The sequence below is a fragment of the Amaranthus tricolor genome, chromosome 13 (genome assembly GCF_026212465.1).
Source record: "Amaranthus tricolor cultivar Red isolate AtriRed21 chromosome 13, ASM2621246v1, whole genome shotgun sequence".
Classification (NCBI taxonomy): Eukaryota; Viridiplantae; Streptophyta; class Magnoliopsida; order Caryophyllales; family Amaranthaceae; genus Amaranthus; species Amaranthus tricolor.
In genome coordinates this window covers 10,774,247-10,796,695 of record NC_080059.1, presented here as the reverse complement: position 1 = coordinate 10,796,695, position 22,449 = coordinate 10,774,247, and the positions used below count along the sequence as shown (strand labels likewise).

At 33.2% G+C, this 22,449-nt stretch overlaps 2 protein-coding genes across 3 annotated transcripts; one reads left to right on the top strand and one right to left on the bottom strand.

The window, feature by feature from the left end:
- Nucleotides 1–4,968: 4,968 nt before the first annotated feature.
- LOC130797791 (short-chain dehydrogenase reductase ATA1) lies at nt 4,969–11,998 on the top strand. Of its 2 annotated transcripts, none has more exons than XR_009038948.1 (3): nt 4,969–5,234; nt 6,535–8,774; nt 9,936–10,075. XR_009038948.1 is itself a non-coding variant. In XM_057660545.1 (3 exons), the coding sequence occupies exons 1-3, from the start codon at nt 9,675–9,677 to the stop codon at nt 11,440–11,442; spliced, it is 846 nt and encodes a 281-aa protein (XP_057516528.1). In that variant the 5' UTR covers nt 8,798–9,674; the 3' UTR covers nt 11,443–11,998. The 2 variants fall into 2 exon arrangements, 1 of the variants encoding a protein (XP_057516528.1); XM_057660545.1 differs by lacking the exons at nt 4,969–5,234; nt 6,535–8,774 and adding exons at nt 8,798–9,712; nt 10,886–11,998 and having other exon boundaries at nt 9,936–10,186.
- A 519-nt stretch (nt 11,999–12,517) lies between these two features.
- Nucleotides 12,518–21,114, bottom strand: LOC130797792 (RNA-binding KH domain-containing protein PEPPER-like). The gene is made up of 6 exons (XM_057660546.1): nt 20,588–21,114; nt 19,803–20,055; nt 17,260–17,408; nt 16,951–17,178; nt 13,978–14,172; nt 12,518–12,932 (listed from the first exon to the last, which is right to left on the bottom strand). Exons 1-6 carry the CDS (start codon nt 20,852–20,854, stop codon nt 12,726–12,728), a joined length of 1,299 nt encoding a protein of 432 aa, XP_057516529.1. The 5' UTR covers nt 20,855–21,114; the 3' UTR covers nt 12,518–12,725.
- Nucleotides 21,115–22,449: the final 1,335 nt, after the last annotated feature.

Genomic DNA, 22,449 nt, shown 5'->3' with positions numbered 1-22,449 from the left:
ATAGTAGCAGTTTTATTTCTTGGATAACGGTCCATTATTTCTTTTAATCTCATTCATACAATATAATTCTTTTTTAGTTTCATTAAACAATTCATTATCTCTTTATTTTTACAAAATATTTATATTTATATTTTCTTAAAAACAATTTACTTTATTGTGCTAATATGGACAAAAGAGTATATTATTTTAAACTTTAATTTATAGTTAAACTAGTAGCCACCTATCAATTTAAAAAACTCTTTCAAAGAAAAATAGTAGTAGGCTTGTTTTTTTTTTTAGTTTCTCAAAGTTGTAAAGAAAAGACTAAAGACTATTCTTCCGTGTTTGTTCACATGATGATCATAAATTTTAGAGGGGAAGAAAGCAGGCAGAGGCAAACTGGAAGCCATGTCTTAATAGCCGGCATTCAATACATCCTGCCACGTCTACTAAGATTCTATTATGACTCCTTTTAGCTTTTTTTTTTTAAAAAAATGTCAACAAGTTATCCTAATTTTAATCTCAAGGTATCTAATCTTGATAAAAATGGTTGTCATAGAAAAAAAAAATTTTAATTGTGGTTCGATCGAAAGAAGGAAAATAATGAGTGCGAATTGAATTCAAGACATTATATGAGAAAAATTCTATTAGTCTAACTGAAATAAGATTCAATTTTATTAAATAATTTGCCTGTGATAGTGAAAGTAAAAAAATATTATTAATTTCTTGTAAAATACAAACTCAAATTTAATATATATTAATTTAATTAATTCATATGAACTATTTAAAACTAATATCACTTAGTACAAAAAAATAAATGAAGTAATTAATCTCATATGATTTAAGTTAATCACAATCACTAAAAATAGAGATAATGGATATCATAATTAAGTTGTATATTTTAGAAATAAAAAAATACCATAAATAATACAATATTTTACTAATTTAACAATAATAATATTAATTTTTAATTAATTATGAATAATCTTAACCTAAAAGGTGTTACACTAAATATAATAATGTTACCTTTTAACCTCTTATAAAGAGGTCATTTGGGAAAATAAGAAAATAAAATAAAAAATAATATACCCATCCAACCACTCACCCAACTCTTCCCCACCGTGACCCACCCAGCCCCCTCCTCATTACCCCACCCTCAGCCTCTTCTCGTTGGCCTCCTAAGATGCAAAGCAATATTCATGCTCCTTTTCCCTTGAATAAAATACCTATAATAGTAGATTGAGTGACATGTTTGGATGTTAGAGAATAAAACAATTTGATATTATTGATGGTTAATCAAAAGTTAATATTATTGTAGGAAAAAATGTGAAAGTTTAAATTATTTAAGATAATTTTTATCTTTTAGAAATTAATAAATAAAAACAATATATATATATATATATATATATATATATATATATATATATATATATATATATATGAATAATAAATCAACTAGTGATAGACATTTGTTTATCTACGTGTCCTCAATCATTCATTCAAGTTTGAAGAATTAGAATATTAGAAGTACTAAAAAGTAAAATTTCAATCGCATGCATGTTTTATATTAGGTGCTCACAAAATAACGGAAAACAAAAGTAGTGTTAAAATTCTTGCAAAATGAGAGTGTTGAAAACAACTTAGATGGAATGATTGTGAAAATTTGAAATCTTTTAAGTTAAAAAATCAAAATGAACCAAATAATTCAACTTTTAAACTTATTTCAAAAGTAAGCGTGAAATTTTCAAATTTAAGATTTGGAGTTGTTCGTAGTTAGTAACTGCGAACAGGTCAAAAAAGACAAAAATAGCTGTTAGCAGTTACTAACTGCTAACAGCTATTTGACCTGTTTTGACATGTTCACAGTTAGTAACTGCGAACAACATGCTCCACAAAAACAGGTCAAATAGTTGTTCGCAGTTAGTAATTGCGAACAATTATTTTTGTCTTTTTTGACCTGTTCGCAGTTACTAACTGCGAACAACTCCAAACCTCAGGTTTGGAAATTTCATGCTTACTTTTGGAATAAGTCTAAAAGTTGAATTATTTAGTTTATTTTTTTGATTTTTTAACTTAAAGATTTCAAATTTTCAATGATTGCGCACTTGTTGAACATACATGAGTATGACCCATGAAGTCCCCTAAGACTTGGGTTGTGCCTTCTGCTATTTTCAGGAGATATATCTATTTATTTGAATTTTTATAAACTTAAAAATAATTAATTATTTAGGACCTATTACAATTGTGATTTAAATTGCTCTACAATTATGATATATTGAATATTCAGTCGAGATCTTATAGAAAGATATTAAGTTATGATTGATAAAAAATAATTAATTATATGTTTTGTTTGATATTTGAACATAATAATTGGTATTCGTCATATTTTCAAATTTAATCGTGGATTTTAGAAGTGAATACAATTATGACAAATGTAGATTAGTTACAAACATATTACATGTGCAATTCTTACTTTATCTTTAATACGATTATATGATGATATGATATGGTGTTTTAAATGATCCATTTGTAAAGTTTTGAGTGTGAAATTTTGTAATAAGGATCTCATTATCAAGTTGGACAAATTCATGGATGTGGAATTTCGTAGATGGCAGAAGAAGACGCTCATCCTCTTGACTTCTCTGAATGTGGCACTCTTAAAGCAAAAGAGAATGAAAATGAAACTTTGAAAGAAACAAGGAAAAGGAACAAAAGAAAAATGATGACTTTATTTATCGGGGGACACATTCTTAATGATATGAAAGTTTCTATATTTGATTTTCATCAAGTTCACGAATACACAAAATTTTTATGGAATAGTTTAGAAGATTAATTTATAGGCGAAGATGCTGGGTTTAGAAAGTGTCTTGTTAGTAACTTTAAGAGATATTCTACAAGATAGACACAAATTTTTACAAAAGGGCAGTGGCACTAAAGCTTAAAATAATTCCACAAAATAGCATTGTACTTTTAGAATTCAAGTTGCCGTACCATAACCAATATAAACCAAAAAAAGTTTCATTTTTAATTATCTTGGGAAATTTTGTTTTTGCCCTTGTCTTCTTCTTCCTTCATCTTCATCCACAAAATAGCTTTAATTTTTGTCAAAAAGTAACAATTTCCAAAAGTGTTACTTTTTCATCAAAACGTGTTACTTTTCGACCATGAAAATTCCACAAAAAACAAATAGTAACATTTTTTACCAGAAAATAATAGGTTCACACGGCTCAAACTTATGCCAAGTTCGCACTTGAACTCGAACATATATATATATATATATATATATGCGCGCGCGCGCACACACACACACATATATATATATATAGGTTTTGAATCACGTGAAAACCAAGTAAAGTAGTGAAAACTGAAAACAGGTGTACATGAAGCTTAAATGGTGTATATATTTTGATTGCAATTCTGTAAATAATTTGATATTTTTTGAAAGGTGTATATTGATGTTTAAAAAATGTACATATTCGGATGACATTTTTGTAAATAATATGAATTTTTTCTTTCACAAAAATATGTACAGTCAATAAGATAGTATGTATACATGTTGCCATAATACGTATATATCAGTCTGGTTTTCAGTTTTCATTACTTTAGTTGTTTTCACCTGATTGTGCCCCTATATATATAAAGAGACACGCAGACATGCCCCCGCGCGCGCGCGCACACACACACATATATATATATATATATATATATATATATATATATAAATATATATATATTAATATATACATACATTTTTATTTTGAAATAAATTTCTTATTTTTTGAAATGTATTTCTTATTTATTTTAATATATATTCTCTCTGTTTCATTAAGTTAGTTAATCTTTGACTAAAATTATGAGAGTAACAAACGTAAGGCCTAAGGGCATGCACGTGTGAAGCTACATTGCCCGGACCCCTCTTTTTTCGAAAATGCGATTGTTTATATTTTTTAGTTTTGACCCCTTACTAATATATACATTATTTAAAGAGGCAAAATGTGAAAAAAAAATTACTATAACTTAATGGTTGTAGTAACAATTTGTTACCTTAGGTCATGTGATCAATTTCCAATTTATACTATTATTTTTAATAAACTAATAAATTTATATTATAATGTCATTACTATTTGTCTTTTATAATTTTACATCATCCTTTTTAGCATGTGTGTTTATATTTTTTCTATTTTAATTTTAATAGTGTCTTTTTCAGAGACTTGCTAGGCGAATATATATATTAAGTCAAAACACTTGGGTTTTTTTTTTCAAAAGGGAAAATTATATGAAAGTTTAACTGTATTTGTTGTATATAATTTTACTATAAGTTAATTTCAATCTAAATGATTTTAATAATTTTATAGTTTAATTAGTTTTATGTCGTAAATAATTTATTGATATATCGACTATTTGACTTCTTAATTCAAAATCTTAGTTTTGAGGATAAAATTTTAAGAGAAATAAAAGTTACATTATACGATTGAAGTTAAGTAAAGGTGACTTTGAAAAAGCAGATAGATAATAAATGATATAATAGTATGAGAAACAAGTATGATGATCGGCATTAGTTTGGAGAAAATAAGGAAAATAATGCATCTGGATGACGTAAATATTTACTTCAAAATGAGAGTAATTTTCTATTTTTTTATCCCCTTAATTTACGGTTATTTCTTATGTTTAATTAGGGCCGTTTCAGAGGGTAGTTTTGAAGTACAACCATTTAGGGCTTAACTCATGAAGGGGTTCAAATTGAGTTAATTAAAAATTAGCATTTGCATAAGTGGCTTCTAGCAAGGATCGATTTGCAGCATTATATTTTTTAGTTAAACATATGACTAAAGAACTACATAATTAGAGAAAAAATAATTGAAAATTTACTTGTATATAAGGGGCCCTATTTTATTTTTTGGCTAGAGCCCAGAAATTATAAAAAAACGGACACTGTGTTTAACAACAACAATAATCTTTTTATTTTCTATTTCAATAACCTAAGAAATATTTTAGTATGTTTTACTTCTCCAAAATCATTTACTTTCAATACAAACCTCGAATAGACGAGTAGATAATTGTTTAAGCCATTTGGTTTGAAGTTCACAATTTTCCCACATTCTGTTTCAGTATCTTTAAGAAATTGGCAAAAAGCGGAGAAAATTTTTCCGTGGAGTCTTCAGAACTATTTTCAAGTCACCAATTCTCCAACTGCCTCTCTTTTCTATATTCATCCAAAGATTCATACACACTTCGTACATTTTGGTATCTCCAAGGTTAGCTCTTTTTCTCCTTTGATTTTGAGTAATTTCATCTAAAATTATCTTCACCACTTTCTTTTTGTTCTTTATTTATTACTCCTATCATGCAGTTTGAAATGTTGTTAGTTAATTCCCTTTTATTAATTCGTGGGGAATTGCGTATTTGGTTATGGTTTTTTGACGCATTTCATCAGACAGTTGATGTGCTTTGTATCTGTTATAAAAAAACTATGGCAATTTGTTTATTGAGAAGATTCATGGTGGTGGGTAGTGTACATAGTCTTATTAGAACCATTGCTATGCGTAATTAGCTGTTATAAGGATTAATTTGCAGTGGTGAAAACTGAACACACACCAGCTTGCTTCTTGTCGACTGATTTGCAATCTGGGTGTCTTCTCAAAAAGTTTTGAACGGCCCATTTGGTTAGTGGTACTAAATGGTAGTAATGGGAATGATTATAGTGTAAAAATTCATCAAAGTTCCATATCATTCTCATGGAAATGGAACTTTGATCACAAAAAAGTTTTTTGTTTACAAATTTTTATTACCACCTCTCCCAATGGTAATGCAATGAATTTTATGAAGAAAATGAGATGATTGAAGTTGGACAAGCATGACCATCAAGGTAGGTAAGAGATTTTTCAACCAAAATTACACTAGTTTTTCATTGCCATTACCACAGTTTATTACCCCTACCAAACGGGCCGTAATTGTAAAACTTTTTGGTACTATTGTATCAGCCAAAAAACTTGTTTAAACTTCTTTATCAAGTTATTATTTCACCTTTTAAAACATATTTCTATAATAATGGGTTTGGATTGATCTGCTAATCAAAAACTGCCATAGTTTTGATTCCCTTCATCATTTGGAAAATCTTCTACCTAAGGAAGTCTATCAGAAATTTTATAAAAACTTGGTGTTGATATGTTATGTGTCGCATGAATGATTCTTGAGTTGAACTGTTGTATGTGCTGTATGAACCATGACACTATATGGTGTAATATCCATATATCACTATATCTCATCGAAACATAATTCGCTAGTTAGTTCACCTTTTGAACTTGTTATTCGCTCAAAATGGTTCTAAAATAGCCTAAAATCGACTATAATTCGCGTTTTCCGATTCGCAATTTGCGAAGCGATTAACGAATCTTGTGACACTGCCATATCTAATGCCTTATCAGACTTGGGGTTTGATGATTTTGTACTTACAAAATTTTGAAATAATCATCAACAGAAGTATGTTGCTTGGAATTGCATCCTATACTTATAAAAGAATCTCATGTATGTACTGTTGTTTTCCTTTCTTTTCAGATTCCCTAATTTCTTGTTGAACAAAGAATGCTTCTTTTCATCAATCCGAGGAATGTCAAGCAGTTAATCAAATATCATCAACGTACTAATCGTCTTTCTATTGTTTTTGAATCAACCACTCAGTCCTGTCTTTCCATCAAGAACAACCAAGAGATCGAGAGAATCACCAAAATAATAAATGACCACCCCTTTCCTGAAATTCCTCTGCAACCTATCCTCTTTCAGCATATTCTTCCTTCCAACCTATCGGCTAGCTTTGTGGAGGATGTTCTTGGCCGCCTATTTTCAGCAAATACTAATGGTGTTAAAGCTTTTGAGTTCTTCAAATTCTTCCTTCAGTATTCCAACTTACCTCCCTCTTCCGATGCAATTGAAAAAACTCTGCACATTCTAGCAAGAATGCGATACTTTGATAAAGCCTGGGAGTTGATGGAAGAAATCGTCAAAATAGATCCTTCCTTGCTGACTCTCAAGTCAATGAGTATTGTCTTGTCAAAAATTGCAAAACACCAGTCCTATGAAGATACACTTGCTGCATTTAATAGGATGGAGAAGAGCATATTTGTTGGAAGAAAATTTGGAGTTGAAGAATTCAATGTACTGCTTCGTGTATTTTGCACCCAAAGACAGATAAAGGAGGCAAAATCTGTATTCAGTAAAATGTATTCACAATTCCCGTCAAGCACCAAGACCATGAACATCTTGCTCTTGGGTTTTAAGGAATCTAGAGATATAACTTCAGTTGAATTATTCTACCATGAAATGGTGAAGAGAGGTTTCAAACCTAATTATATTACATACAACATCAGAATTGATGCTTATTGCAAAAGGCGCTGCTTTGATGACGGATTGAGACTCCTTCAAGAGATGGAACTTAGAAATTGCATGCCAACATTAGAAACAATCACTACTTTGATCCATGGGGCAGGCATTGCTAGAAATGAGATTCGAGCATGGGAGTTATTCAATGAACTACCCAAAAGAAAGCTATACCCTGATGTTGGAGCTTATAATGCAATGATAAGCGTTCTTGTCAAGTGCAGAAAGATGGACACCGCGATCAACTTGATGAATGAAATGGAAGATAAGCTTATTGATCCTGATGGCATAACCTACCATACTTTGTTCCATGGATTGATGAAGTCAAGTGGTATTGAGGCGGTTAGAGGTTTCTACCAAAAAATGGTAATGAAGAACTTTGTTCCAGAGACACGTACAGTGGTGATGCTAATGAAATTCTTTTGTGGAAACCGCCATGTGGATTTAGCTGTAAATTTGTGGAACTACTTGATGGAGAAGGGTTATTGTCCGCATGATCATGCATTGGCTCTTTTAGTGACAAGTTTATGTTCACGTGGACAGATTCAAGAAGCTTTCGAGTATGCTACACAGATGTTAAAACGAGGTAGGTATATAGGCCAACCTGTGCACCATATGTTAGAGAGATTTTTGCGGGAAGCAGGTGAATTTGATAAGCTAAGGAACCTCGAAGAGATGACAAAGAAGTTAGGCAGTGTTTATCCCCAACATGGTTTTGGACTTTTTGCTTCGTTGTAATATATAAATTTGGCACTCCAATGTATTTTGTGGAGTGTATTCGCGAAATCAAATGTTATAAATTGTGGAACCTTCCATTTGGTGCAAGTTAAGAGTGCTGTTTGAACTAGGAATAAAAAGATAATTAAATGACGATTGAAGGCTAAAGGGTGATGTGAGATACTATGCTGAATCTGTTTAGGGATTCTATTGGGGAGAGCTATGGGTTAGAAAAGTCAATGATTTTTATATCAATCAGGTCATGTTTGCCTTTGCCTTGGGCTATGCTTATCTACTGTCTGCAGAGTGTGTTACTACTGGATGCTTGAGTAACAATTTGATTAGAAGGACTAGGACCTGGATTCATCAGTGGAGAAATGATATGACAAATGAAAAACTTCTTGGGAGATAATTGCTGCTTGGGTGTAGTATAAAGAGCTACTTGGGTTTTGCTTGGTTGAGATGCTGTTGTAGCCCACTTGTTGCAGACTGTTAGTACGTGGGTCGCATTTAGCTGCTATCTGAAATTAGACAGCTGCTGCTACTATAGTGCGACTATCTTGGTGATGATGGATAGAATTATATCTCTTGCTATTTCTATGTGAAGACGTCCTCTTACTGATCATGTAGAATCCAAAGGAGACTACGCCAACAAGTTGATCCTCTGAGTTAACAATAGAAGTTGATGGATCAGTTCCTGTGAGGTATCTTCTTTCTGGTCCTTGCATCTGTTACATTATTTTTATTTTGTTTTAATCAACTGCCTACATCCAATGTCAATAATCATGTTATCAATCAATTTTATTTTGTTCTAATCAACTCCCTACATCCAATGTCAATGATCATGTTAATGTAGTAATTTGAACTAGTAGTGTGACAACTAGTGCGTAGTCTTGAGTATGACATTATGATGATTGGGTTGATCTCAATGAAAGGTTCATATGTACTATTTTTCTGTACTAGTGTAGATTGCGATTGGATTGTCCAAACACTCTACTCATATGAAGTAATGTGAAACGGATGAGCCTGATCTAATTATGTTGTGACGAATACTTGCATAGTAATATTGGATCAGGTTCAGTCCTAAATTTTGAGGCACCAAGAGAATATGGAGTTCTAATGTAGCTAAGGTGTACTATTTTGTCGGTATTTTGGTAATCTAACATTTCACACCCCTAACATATACGAATGGATAATTGGAAGTACAATTATGCAATCTATATTATTGTTTGAATTATCTCATAAATGTTTTCGTTGGTGCCATATATCTGTAGAGGGTAGAGGCTATGCAAAACCGTATGAGTCCCATAGTTTATAGTTTAATGATGATTATATGTGCAGGGTTGTGAGTAGATTTGGTTGAGAATCTGCTGACCTACAAAATATAATGCTAACTAAAATCCTTCTAAATTAGATATTGTTAGATTAATAGAGTTATTGTGAAGTAGTTGTAAGAAGTGAGAAAAGTGTGGTGTTGTTGAAAATTCATCATATAAAGATTATGATATTTTACATGTCTTTCTAGTTCCCTTCTATGTCGGAAGGCCAATCATCCTTATATACGTAGCAATATTTTTGCACTTGTAAAACTAACCAATCCCTAAATGGAGTCTGATGGCACCAAATCCAGTGCACAACAAAGGTAAAATGCTGTTTCTTTTAGTTAATTTTTATTACTAAGTTGTGTTTGATGCTAAACTAACAAAGCTATGTTAAATGGGAAATTGAATTGGAAGGAGAATTAATAAATTTTAAAAGTAAAGGATAAATAATTGTATCCCTTCTTATACAAGGTTACATTGAAGTTCCTTGCGATTTTATTTTGTATGATATAGCTAACCAAGCTATGATTAAATCCATGCTAGGTTGAAGGGTAAAGTTGCAATAATAACAGGGGGTGCACGAGGCATAGGAGCTGCCGCAGTAAAACTCTTTGCCTTAAATGGGGCACATGTAATTGTGGCTGACGTACTTGACGAACTTGGCATCAACCTCGCTAACTCCATTGGTGGCCGCTATATTCATTGTGATGTTTCTAAGGAAGCTGATATGGAGTCCGCAGTGAAGCTAGCTTTAGCGTGGAAGGGCCATCTTGATGTTATATACAATAATGCAGGTAGGATGTTAACAACTAGAGTTTTGAATTAGCAATATCAAATTATTGACTAGCATATAACATTTGATAAATCTAAAGATGTCTTTAGGAGATTAGCTGAGGCTTATGTTACTTGGAGTCGGGTACTGATATTGGATACTAATACGTGTCCAAGTGTCGGATACATCTAAATATTCAATTTGCCTAAAATAAAGCGTCTAAGTGTCATACCAATGTCCAAAGATGAAGAATCAGACACGGTAGTAGTATATGCTAAGGCTTTTCGAGCATTCAAGTCCGTGATTAAGTCAAAGTGAAATTGGTCGAAGTAAATATCGGAAACTGTAGCTCATGCAATTTTAGTGTTTGAACACTGGAGATGCTCTTGGCAAAACTTGCTTCCTTCTGGCCTCTACCCCCTTTAATATGGATGCATATGAACACATCTTTTTGAATTTTCCCCAAAATATATATTAAGTCAAATTATGAACTTTCCTATGCTACTATTTATATTAATTGAACATCTGTATTTTTATCATAATTGGATGCTTGTTATCAATATTTAGATTTTTAAGGATGATCCTGCTATTTTAGGCATATTCATTTTAGATGATTTAACCAACAGTGGCCGAATATAGAAGGTCCCGGGGAGTATACATTGCGTTGTGGCTTGGTTAAGTTGTTAAACTCTCTCTGTTATGCGATGAATTTTTTATGTAGGCACATCAGGTGCAGACGGGAGCATCACAAACATCAATATGGACGAAGTGAAAAACATTGTTGCAGTAAACTTATATGGAGTGGTGCACGGAATCAAGCATGCAGCCCGTGCCATGATTGAGGGTCAAAGAGGCGGCTCCATTATTTGCACCTCTAGCTCGGCTGCCATCATGGGTGGCCTTGCCTCACATGCCTACACGATGTCAAAAGGTGCAGTCATGAGCATGATCAAAAGTGCAGCTTGTGAACTTGGGGCACACGGTATTCGAGTAAACTGCATCTCCCCTCACGGTGTTCCAACAGACATGCTTATTGGCGGTTACAGGAGGTTTCTTGGGGACATTGCAGCCGAAGAGGTTTCCAAATTAAGTGCAAAAAGTTGCAGTCTACTGAGTGGAAGGGGCGGGACGACTGAAGATGTCGCTGCTGCCGCGCTATTTCTGGCTACCGAGGAAGCTGGTTTTATTACTGGACATAATCTTGTGATTGATGGGGGTTACACTCAAGCTAGTACCAGTATGACTCATATGTACCTAGACCAAAAATTGGTGAAATAAATTGTTCTTCGTACAATAAAAATAAAAAATATATTGGCAAAAACAATAAAAATAAAAATCTATGAATAAGTGCTTCAGGACATGTCTTATGAAGTTTCTACACCATTCACGAGTCTATCAGGATAGGGATAGGGTACCTTGGGTTGGGAGACATGCACTCATTCACGAGTTTGCAACAATACATTTAAGAAATCATGCTTGTCACTTTACAGGGTAAAGGACTTTCCAGGAATTATGTTTGTCACTGATCAGCTAAGGAATGAAAGAGCTTTTGTTTACTATATATATGTATTTTTTTTTATTATTTTCAATTCTATGTAAATCAATAATAGTCGAATAGAGATAGGCACAGATTTATTATGATTTGAAATATGCGAGATTAAAGCTTCATCCTCTTCACAATGTCAAAATAGGTCATTCTTTGCATTTAATGATTACATTATTATCAGAGAGCTTAATGGATAAGCTTTATCCATATAAATTCATAGTTAAAGTATGAAGTGGAAGAAGAAAAATGAAGGAGAAAAAAGACATGGGTAAAATGATAATTTCTCAATTTAACGGAAAATAAACGTTTTTCCTCTCATAATGTTAATTGTAGTTAATTATTTAACAGTTGAATGCTATTTTGTGGAAAAATTTTGAAGAATTGTTACATCTCGCCTTTTACAATAGTTGATGCCTACCATATAGAATATCTCTTTAAATAAATTTTTGTTGGGTTTATATTGAAAGATATGAAATCATATTTAATAATAAAATATAAATTATATTGAAAATACTTATAGAAGACAAGGTTGACAACATTTTATTGTTAGGCCATTTTGTAGGCATTCGTAGGAAAAAAAAAAATTTTAGGTTTTTTTTTATTATCTTTGTAGATATTGAGAGTAAAGTTAATGCTGACTTAAATGTTAAAATTTAGAAAGAATATATAAAAAACTAGTAAATAAGAAAATGAATTTATTTGTCCTTCTGCATTTATTTCTACGTGTATTCGCGTACGTATAGAATAAATAGTTAATCATTGGTAAAACTATTAGGCAATTCCCTATGTGTGAAGGCCATAAATGACTTTTACAAACAACAAAAAGCTGCATTTATAAAGCAAAGAAAAGAATATCGACTACTTCACAGCTTGTGCCGATCATATTTAACAAGATTTGTATGCAACTGGAAAAGCAAAATTCTATTAGAGAAAGTTCATCTAGCAAACAATACTAGTTTTGAAAGTTGGGTTACAAGGCCAAAGCAATTCTGCCTTTAGCAGCTATTATAAAGACTCAATACCTGTATCTATGACTATAACCTCCCAAACCCGAATTATAATCTCCTCCAAGACCTTTACTTGAATAGGATGATAAGGACGATAAAGATGACGGGTTATACGTTGACTCAGACAGCTGCGAATAGGAGGAAGCACCCAATCCCAATTCACTTCTGCCATAGATGCTAGATGAAGTCGCTGCCTTCTGGCCATTAATCGACTCCTGTAAACGGTAACAAGCATATCAATACAATAGAGGAAAATTAAAGTAGCTATAAGATCTAATTTCCTTAATCATGGATAAGATTCAGCATGTTACAGAAGTATTACAAATCTTTCTTGTCCACAAACAAAGTTCTACTATTTGTTTTTTATCAGTCCACAAACGAAGTTTGTGTTAACTGAAATATACGTTGCCTCACTTGGTTTTTTCCTCCCTCCAAGCTCTCATATCCCAAAAGTGAGGGGGGCAAGAGTAAAGAACCAAGGGAATAACAATTTTCCAACATCCATGGTGTAAGTCACTCCTGTTACTCTCTTTCATACACTTTTTCTCCATGTAATTTGGGTCCTACCAACTAAATTCTCTCCTAACCAACGTTTTTCTAAACCACTTTTGATGGAGCCAAATGTTTATAGTTCTTTGGTTTCCGATTATAATAGACCAGTGATTTGTTTAGATTTGCGATTCGCTCAAAATGGTTCAAAAATAGCCTAAAACCGACCATAATTCACGTTTTTCGATTCGCGAGGCAATTAGTAAATCATATGACACTGTAATAGACTATAGTAAAATGACTCGTTAAATCATGTGCACTTCTTATTTATGTTAGGTTGCACATGATGTTTGCTACCAAAGGTCAATCGAAAACAATTCTTTTGTTAGTGTTATCACTACGAAGGGTAAGGTTGCGTATATCCGACCCTTCCAAACCCCATTCTAGGTGGGAGCCCCTTAATGCCGTTAGGATAATGTAGTGTTTTTGTACTCTTTTGCAATATCCCCAAAAGAAGCCTACATCTCCGCACTTAAAGTTGTTCATATGTGTGCCCAAGTTTAAGAAAATTATCTGTGGACTGACTGGCCATGAGAGAAGAAAGAAAATGTAGCTCCCATGAGTAAACAGAGAAAATTCGCATTTTTAGGTATCCAGGTAGCTTTTGAGATTATCAAAGTGATGTTAACACTATTTGTGTCTCAAGGTTAAGCACAAACTATTATTGGTAAGTTTGAAAGCCAGGTAACATAATTCACAGGTCTTACAAACCTGGATGAGCTGTTGAGCAATCTCGACCTCTGTCGCAGTCCCCTTTATTTCTATAGTGATCTCACCGCCTCGACCTTGGCTTTCTTGGATGCTAAGCGATGCACCACTAGAACGGCGGATGTAGGCAATATTTCTTCCAGCAATTCCAATTATGTCTTCAGCATAGGAAAGAGGTACTTGCATTGTATGTGTAACCTGAGTAGAGCAATTAAAAAGGACTTAAAATTAATAATAAACCAGGAAAATTTAACAAACAAATGAATGCCATGATTTGTAAACAGCACAGTATAGTATTCTTAAATCTCAAGTAGTCGTATATATCATGAGGGTTTTCAAAGAAGTATTACACAGGATATCAAACGAAAAAAATGCTTGTCGTATGTGAATTTCTTTGGCATATACTCAGATAAACTTCTCAATGTAGTCCATACAACCAGAAGACAGGCAAAAAAATCAATATTATTGTCGAAGGAGCCTACTCTATTCACTCCTCTTACTGTAATAGAAAGAGTACAGTTATTTTCAACTTAATGTGACAGATTAGAAATAACAATATAGAATAATTTGCATCAGAAGAAACCAAAACAAAGTGCAAAGCTATAGATGAAACATCAGCTAGCATCCTCATATGACCTGATTAAAAATGAAGCACTTGTCTCCTTCATGTATGGATATGATAGCAACCTAAACTAAGATATCGAATACCTCAAAGCAGGTATATTCTACCCAATAAGTGACATCAGATAGGGAAAATCAACACATATACTGTCTTTTACACAAGGCTTTAAAAGAGATGACACAAGAAATCTTTGCCCCGATGACATCAACTCAAATTCCCAAAATTCCATCTCACTTGTGCTTAAAACAATGGAAACCAACACTCTTGTATTTAGCTATGTTAAAGCTTGGAAAGTGAATAATCTATCGAAATAAGGAAAAGCTATTAAACCAATCAATCCACCAACATCACCCCACCACACCACAAAAAAAAAAAAAAAAAAGAAAAGAATAGTGATTGAAATTAAGTACAGAGTAGAGACCCATAATAAGGTTTTTGTCCATATGCAAGATTATAGGCTTAGTTTTTTAACCTAAGAATTGCTTTTTGACTTCTATCACTTGGGGCCATAGAGCAAAAATACAATAACAATCGTGGTGGCGGTAATGGACACACTAATACGATGACAGGGGTGATGCGGTTATCTTATCGCTAAATTTCAGTGTAAACCATGAAATATCGCTAGGGGCTCGTTGAAAACTTTTACGATACGGCCGATATGATACAATACAACCTTGTTTTTGCACTATGCTAGGGGCTCGTTTTCCCTAGGTTATTTTCAGTTCAGTTTTAGCTCTTGTTCAATTCAATTCAATTCATCTTTTTTACTCATATTCGCTACATTCAGTGACTCATAGTTTGAGCAAAGTCTAAGGAAATGAAATTCCAGTCTGAGCCAGGAGTGGAGGTGAAAAAAAGTTGGGAGTTTTATTCAGTGCAAAGTCAGAGCTAATATAATCTGATCTGAGTTCGACTCAAGGTCATTCCTACATCTAACCCTTCAAACCCTCTTAGGTAAAAGCCTAGATCATGGTGAAAGCATTGTTCATAGAAGTGATAATTCGTGTTTAAGGTGGGTTCAACGAATATCTGATAGTGTGATATTTGGGGGCACATAACAACATCCCCTGTTAGCGAATCATTGTTACCATTGCAACAATCAAGAGCAAATTCGCATTTATGCACTATGGTCTAGGTGGGAGTTTAATGCTTCGGGGTAATAAAATATTGTTGTAGTTGAGAAGGAAACTAATGTCTCTTATCTTTTCACAATCAAATCCTTCTCTTCATAATTTACACGGTACATCTGACTTTATAACAATATCCAATTCCCCTAACCTTAGCCATCACCTCCATATTTACTTGTTAAGTACTGAACTATGTCTAAAAACATGGAACCTCACCCATTTGCAGAACTCGAAAATAATAAAAAAAAAAACCTGAATATGATGTTGGATTATATCAACTTGCCTAGACTCCATAACGAAGGGGTAATATTCATGATCATTCTAGAAAACGATATAGTGAATATATATATCTATTTTTATGTTGCAATGGTTTATCAGTTTATTTACAGAAAGAATTGAATCCCAAGCCCGAACACAAAAAAGCTTATACACATCTTATTTCTGACCTATATACATTCTCGGTTTCTATCCAAGTAAAACTACGCTAAACTTTGCTTCCACGGAAAGCTTGAAAGCTTTCTCCCAAAAATGAAAAATGGAACACATGAGGCTAAGAAGAGCCATACAAAAAAATAATTCAATTATACTCTTTGTTCCAGAAATTGATGCACACTTTCCATTTAATTTGATTCCTATTATATTTAAATTCAATTTATTCCTCTTAGCAAATTAGTTATGGCACTTGATGGTCATAGGCATTAAGTGTTTGAAACAAAAGTCCCATACAAAACAAAATACACCATCCCATCCCCTACCCTACTACATAGAAAGAAATAAGCAAAGTTTTGATTTGTTTCATATACCTAAATTATTTCCATTATAAAAAACCAACAAATATAGTTGTAACATACATCCAAAATTTGACAAGAGATACTTGAGATATTAGATTCACATTCACATCACAAATCAACAACAAATAAATCAAATTTTCTCAACACCCTTAAAAATCATTTAAAATGATGCACATTGTGCAAAACTGCGAGCCATAACAAACCTTTTACAATTTGCTAGTTTGTAATTCTTTTTCAATCTCATCAACCCTCTCGACAACTAATGACAAGATAATCATAAAACCATATGTACTTGCAAGATGTCCAAAATAATCTATCAAATTATACTTCTCTAGTGATAGAATTTCAAATAAGGAAACTTTTAAATAACATCAACCCTACACACAATAGAGGTACAATAAGATTACCATATTGATAGAGAGATGAAAATAGAAACCTGAGTAACTAGAGGAGCAGAAGCACGAGTTGTTCTTGCAGAATGAAGAGAACTCAAAGGTGGATCTAATCCATAGAGTGACACTGCAGAACGAGTAAACTTCAAATCTAGTTCAGCTTCACGCTCAAAATAACTTTCTCGTTTCAGCAACAAAGAATTGTCCACACTAGTCCTATTCTGAGCCAAGGAATCGTTAGTCTCTTGATCCTGTGAAAATGTAGCATTACACTACAAAAATAAAGGTTTATTAGCCACAAAAAATTTAGTTGGAGAAAAGGTGAGTTTGTATTTCATAAAGCAACTTCTTACTGTATTCTCAAACATCGGCAAAACGCCGTGATCATGCAAAAACTTCCTCAGGTGACCAAGGATGCCTTCCAATGCTTTTTGAACCTTAAAAGTCTCACCATGTATCTCAACAAGCCTCTCGTTAGAGGTTGCGTATAAGGGAAGTTCACCTAGACAATATTCATTTCATTAAAATTTACGTGGGAAGCAAAAGAAAGAGAACTTTTTAAATTTATAGAAGATACAAATGATATAGGTAATATGAGTGATAACCTATATGTATAGGAACCATAGTGCAAAATTGCAGATTCCATCACGCTTGCGGTAATGAAAACAATGATGCGGCAATGGGAATGATGCGGTTATAGTACTACCAAATATCAACCTGAATCATGAAACTTCTCTTGGAACGGCTTAAGACGCTTATTTTTACACCATTACGATTACCGGTTCGATAACTTTGTAATTTTATGTTGTAGCATTAAAATTAAAATTCCTCTTATAAGTTAAAACATACACTGTTTCCCACATAAGCTCACTTTACTATTTTATTCCATATCAAAATAATTCCAAGGCATATGTTTCAATACATAGGAAGGTAGCGTCATTTTTGGGGGAAAGGATCAAAAGAGAATGTAAAAAAAGAAAAAATTTGTAGCACACTGAATCAAGTAAAACCAACTAGCTAGATACTATAGGCCTATAAGCACTTAAGCAGCACAATAGATAATGAGTTTATAAATGATTATAAGATTTAACACTGTAGCAACATTTAATGGATTCAGCGATGCACAACCTCAAATAGCAATTGAAGTCTTATACTGTTGGGGTTTTGTCGGGTTCTATGACTCGAATCGAGTTTAAGACCGGTTAAAGATCATTGGGTGACTCAAACTAGAATCTTGGTCATGGGAAGAGGATGAATCAAGAGTAGGTGTTCACTGCGGCATTTGCATTTGACTTTTTTCAGAAAGTGAAAAAGGAGAATTCGCGGTTTACGAGCTTAGTTGCGGGTCGAGAGGTTGCGTACAGGGAGTTTTTTCGCGGGTCGCGGAAACCTTGAGCTTAGTTTCTGTTTTGGAGGAAAGGCGGGTCGTGAAGGGCCGCAGGAAGTTCATTATTCCACGTGTTTGGCTGGTTACTCTTTCTTTAGGCCGGTTATTTCTTGTAATTAAGCCCATATCTTTTCTTTTAGGAGGTTTACTATATGAACACTCCCTCTAATAAGGTTTAGGGCAACCAAAAACACAAGAGAGAAAAGTGAGCCATCAAGTGAGAAATCTTTGACTCATTTTTGTAATCTTTGCGGTTTATAGTGATAATTATTGATCTCTGTGTTAGTGGATGTAGCAATCACATTGATAGTGAACCACATTAGTTCTTGGTGTCTTTTTCTTATTGTTTCATTGAATTTCTTATTGTTTCTATATTGTTTTCGATTCTTGCTTCCGCTGTCGCACAACATATACATCTTTATCTTCTTAAAAAAATTCAAGCAGAAGAAAAGGGTGCATTATGATACCCCCATACTTCCACCTTGACATCTTACTTAATAAACCTAACCGCAAAGGTCGACTTGCCCGAAGTCACTAGATGTTATGGCTGAGAATCAAGGTAAAAGTTATATTTTAGATTATTGGAAAATGAGTTCCTTTATAACCACACCTTACTACAACCACATATAAACCAGTAACTTAATCCCTAGCTTCCATTCGCATGGCAAGAACTATGACTTTACAAACATACGAGCAATTTAAAGGGAAGCAAAGAACTCAAAAAAAGGGTACTTAAAAGCACATCGAAGCAAAGTTACTTAAAAGCAGAGAACTATGGAGTTATTGTTAGAGCAAGTGCCAAATCAACCTTGAGCGAAGGTGTTGGCTTGATGGGCTCGACACAAAGCAACAGAGCACTAGCATGGACCGCTCGACTGATTGAGCGTTAGTGGCTCGATCGAGCCAAATAGTAGATCAATAAAGTAGCCTCTGAAGTTCGGCTCGACAGGTCGAGCGGGCTTCAGTGCCTCGTCAGCGCGCGATTATGTTTTGTTCACGGATCTTTTGTGGGGCTTAAGGATTGGTCCTAGGGTTCTCTAATTAGTTTTTGGGCTATATAAGGGTCCTTAGAACTTCATTAGAGTAATGAGAGTGATGCTAATACACTAAAGAAAGTTATGGTTTGGAAACCAAGAGAGATGTATTAGTTTATGGGTGATTACCATTGTTGAATGGAATCACTATCTTGAGAGCTTGTTCTCAAGTGTGTTTGGCTAGTCATTAATATATTGTTGAATAGATTAATGAAAGTAATCATCTTTTGAGGGGAGGTATCATTAGATAACTCATAAACACATTGTGTCGCTTGTTGTTTGATTGTCTCTTGTTTATTCTCTGTCTCTTCTACTCGTCTTCTACTCATAATTCTACCATTGTCGGGTCTGAGCTATTCTCTTTCAGTTATGCATATATGAAAACACCTCAATCAAAAGTGAACAAAAAATAAAGTTGTATCACAATGTTAACATTAGCAGTAAATACAAAATCAGCAAAATAATGTACACAAACCTTCAGGCAAAATCCGCACACCAGCACCACTACTCTCCTGTATTGATTTAATAGTAGATCCTTGTTTTCCAATTAAAGTAAGAGCTTGCGCGGATGGAACTAATAGCCTTATTGAACAAAATGCAGCTACATCAGCAGCGGAACCTTTGTCATCACCCTCACCAATGCCACTAACACGCTTAAAAATCCTTATAGCAGCATTCATTGCTGGAGACACAGGAGCATCTAGCTCTTCCTTCCCAGATATCAGCACCTTAAAGAAAATAGAGAAAATATTATCTCCTGCAACAAAACTCAACAAATGGTTTCCTAAAGCACATAAAAGTTTCAGAACAACCACGCCCATGCAGCATAGAAGTTATCAAGACATCATAAATCAAATAATTACGTATTACTAACATATCCTACTACATTATTTTTCCATCAATGCTTACTAAACATAAGAACAATTTTAAACTAACTTCCATTAAGTGGCTTCATCTCCTTGTTCATGCAAATACCAAATTGATACCTTGGGATGTGGGCAAAAATGTTGGGATGGTTTATGTCACATTTACAAATTAAAGGTGACGTACACTTTATAAGTTATTGAAAAGTATCTAGAGCCTCCATGTGAGGCGTACCCAAGCACGGCCGGAAGCGCTTTTTAAAACTAAGCTAAAACAACTTTTCTTATAAAAACAAAATAGAATTCATCATTTTCCCAAAATTAAACCACACAAAAGAACAAGTAAAACCCTAATTTAAAAAGAAAGAAAAGAAAAAGAAAAAGGAAAAGAACTAACAACACGATCGGGAGCACTGCTAACAGGGGCTTCAAGAACACGAACCCGAGCTCGAGTTTCGTCACAAATCTTCTTAACGAGCTCCCCTTTACGACCAATTATGCTCCCAACTTTGGTAACAGGAACAATAAGTCGAAAAACATTGTAGCCAGGCCAACCGGGCCATTTTTGCGTCGTAGTTGTGGCAGTCTCTGAATCTTCACTAGTTTGGCTATCATCTTCCAGATGGTTTGTTTGCTCGTTCTTAAGTTCTGCTGAATCCGCCATTTTCGGAGTTCTTCTACTGTACTGGGAGAAGTGGTGCAAGAATGGGTGACTAGTTTTTTCGAGGGATAGAAGGAATGCCGAAATGGGGGAGACGAGAGTCGAGGATGGAACAAGAACGAGGAATTGGGCGACACTTGAGTAGATGGTCTGCTATTTCCTGGTATTGTATTTAGAAGGAATTGGCCCATTGAAAAATTTGGCCGACTGGAGATGGGGTATTCGAAAAAACAAAAATTCTCATATCACACGGTCTCACGGTGACCATTTTAATTGGATTGTTTCAATATATATATATATATATATATATATATATATATATATATATATATATATATATATATATATATATATATATATATTTATATTTATATTTATATTTAAAGTGTTGACTTTATATAGTATTAAAGCTATCACTTATAACCTTAAAATGATTACTTATATTTTAATAGCTGCTCTTGGACGAGACGACCTCATAATGAGACCGTCAATTTGGGCCGGCCCAATTCACGCGTATAATAATATGGGCCTTTTTTTCATTTTCTGCGCATTTTTTAATTTTGATCTTAAAAGGTATTAATTTTCAAATTTTGATACATTTAAGGTTAAAATTGATAAATGCCCAAAAAATTGAAATGTTGTTACACGAGCATGAAATGGGCCGCCCACACTTCGTCTTAACTTGCGACGGTCTCGTCCAAGTTTTTGTGTAATTTCAAAGTGATCACTTAGAGAAATAGGCTTAATTGTATGGACTCGTCTCATGGTGAGACGGTCTCATATAAGACGGGTGAAAAAAATAAATAATTTTATTAAAAATTTTCAAATAAGCTTATGATAAAATCGAAAACCTATTTTTAAGTGTTTTTGTATCCGACATTAAGGTTATGTTATTTGCTGTAAGTCTATAATTAACAGAGAATAAAATAAGTTGGTCAAATAGTCAAAACTTTGTTTACTGTTGGTAATGATGAACAAATCTATTATTATTTTTTATTAAAAAAATATAATTTTAAAAGGTAAATAAATTGAAACTTATTTTTAAGTTTTTTTAAAAAAAATTGAGAAATTTTTAATAATAAAATAAATCCCTAAAAAGAGACTAAGAGCATTAAAGAGTCATCAAATACACCTTTTCGACATAAAAAACCTATATGAAAAAAGCCATTGAAAAACAAGAGATTAATGACACCCTTTAAAAGAAAGAGGGCAAGCCTCATACACACTAAGACCATACTAAAAGGTATGAAACAAAAACACAAATAACCACGATCCTTAAACATCGTCACCCTTTTCATTTTATCACCATTCCTATTTTAATGAATTGACGATATATAATAATAATAATAATAATAATGATAATAAAAATAAAAGTAATATTTAAAAACAAAAATAACAATAATAATAAAAATAACAATAATAATAATAATAATAATAATAATAATAATAATAAAAATAACATTTAAAAATTTATTTTTTATAAAAATTTAAAGGCTGAGTCGCACAAAACCCGCGACTCGGCCGCGGCTAAGTGGCACGTTCCATTTAATTTTTTAATTTTTATAATTTTTTTAAAATATTATTATTATTATTATTAT

What these genes read in the sequence shown, in the direction of transcription:
- LOC130797791 (XM_057660545.1), top strand. Translation starts at nt 9,675, where the DNA reads ATGGAGTCTGATGGCACCAAATCCAGTGCACAACAAAG. An exon ending in AAATCCAGTGCACAACAAAG is followed by an intron (nt 9,713 to 9,935) that starts GTAAAATGCTGT and finishes AATCCATGCTAG; the next exon opens with GTTGAAGGGTAAAGTTGCAA. An exon ending in TGTTATATACAATAATGCAG is followed by an intron (nt 10,187 to 10,885) that starts GTAGGATGTTAA and finishes TTTTTTATGTAG; the next exon opens with GCACATCAGGTGCAGACGGG.
- LOC130797792 (XM_057660546.1), bottom strand. Translation starts at nt 20,854, where the DNA reads ATGGCGGATTCAGCAGAACTTAAGAACGAGCAAACAAACCATCTGGAA. An exon ending in TGTGCGGATTTTGCCTGAAG is followed by an intron (nt 17,409 to 19,802) that starts GTTTGTGTACAT and finishes AATATTGTCTAG; the next exon opens with GTGAACTTCCCTTATACGCA. An exon ending in TTGCTCAACAGCTCATCCAG is followed by an intron (nt 12,933 to 13,977) that starts GTTTGTAAGACC and finishes TACCGTTTACAG; the next exon opens with GAGTCGATTAATGGCCAGAA.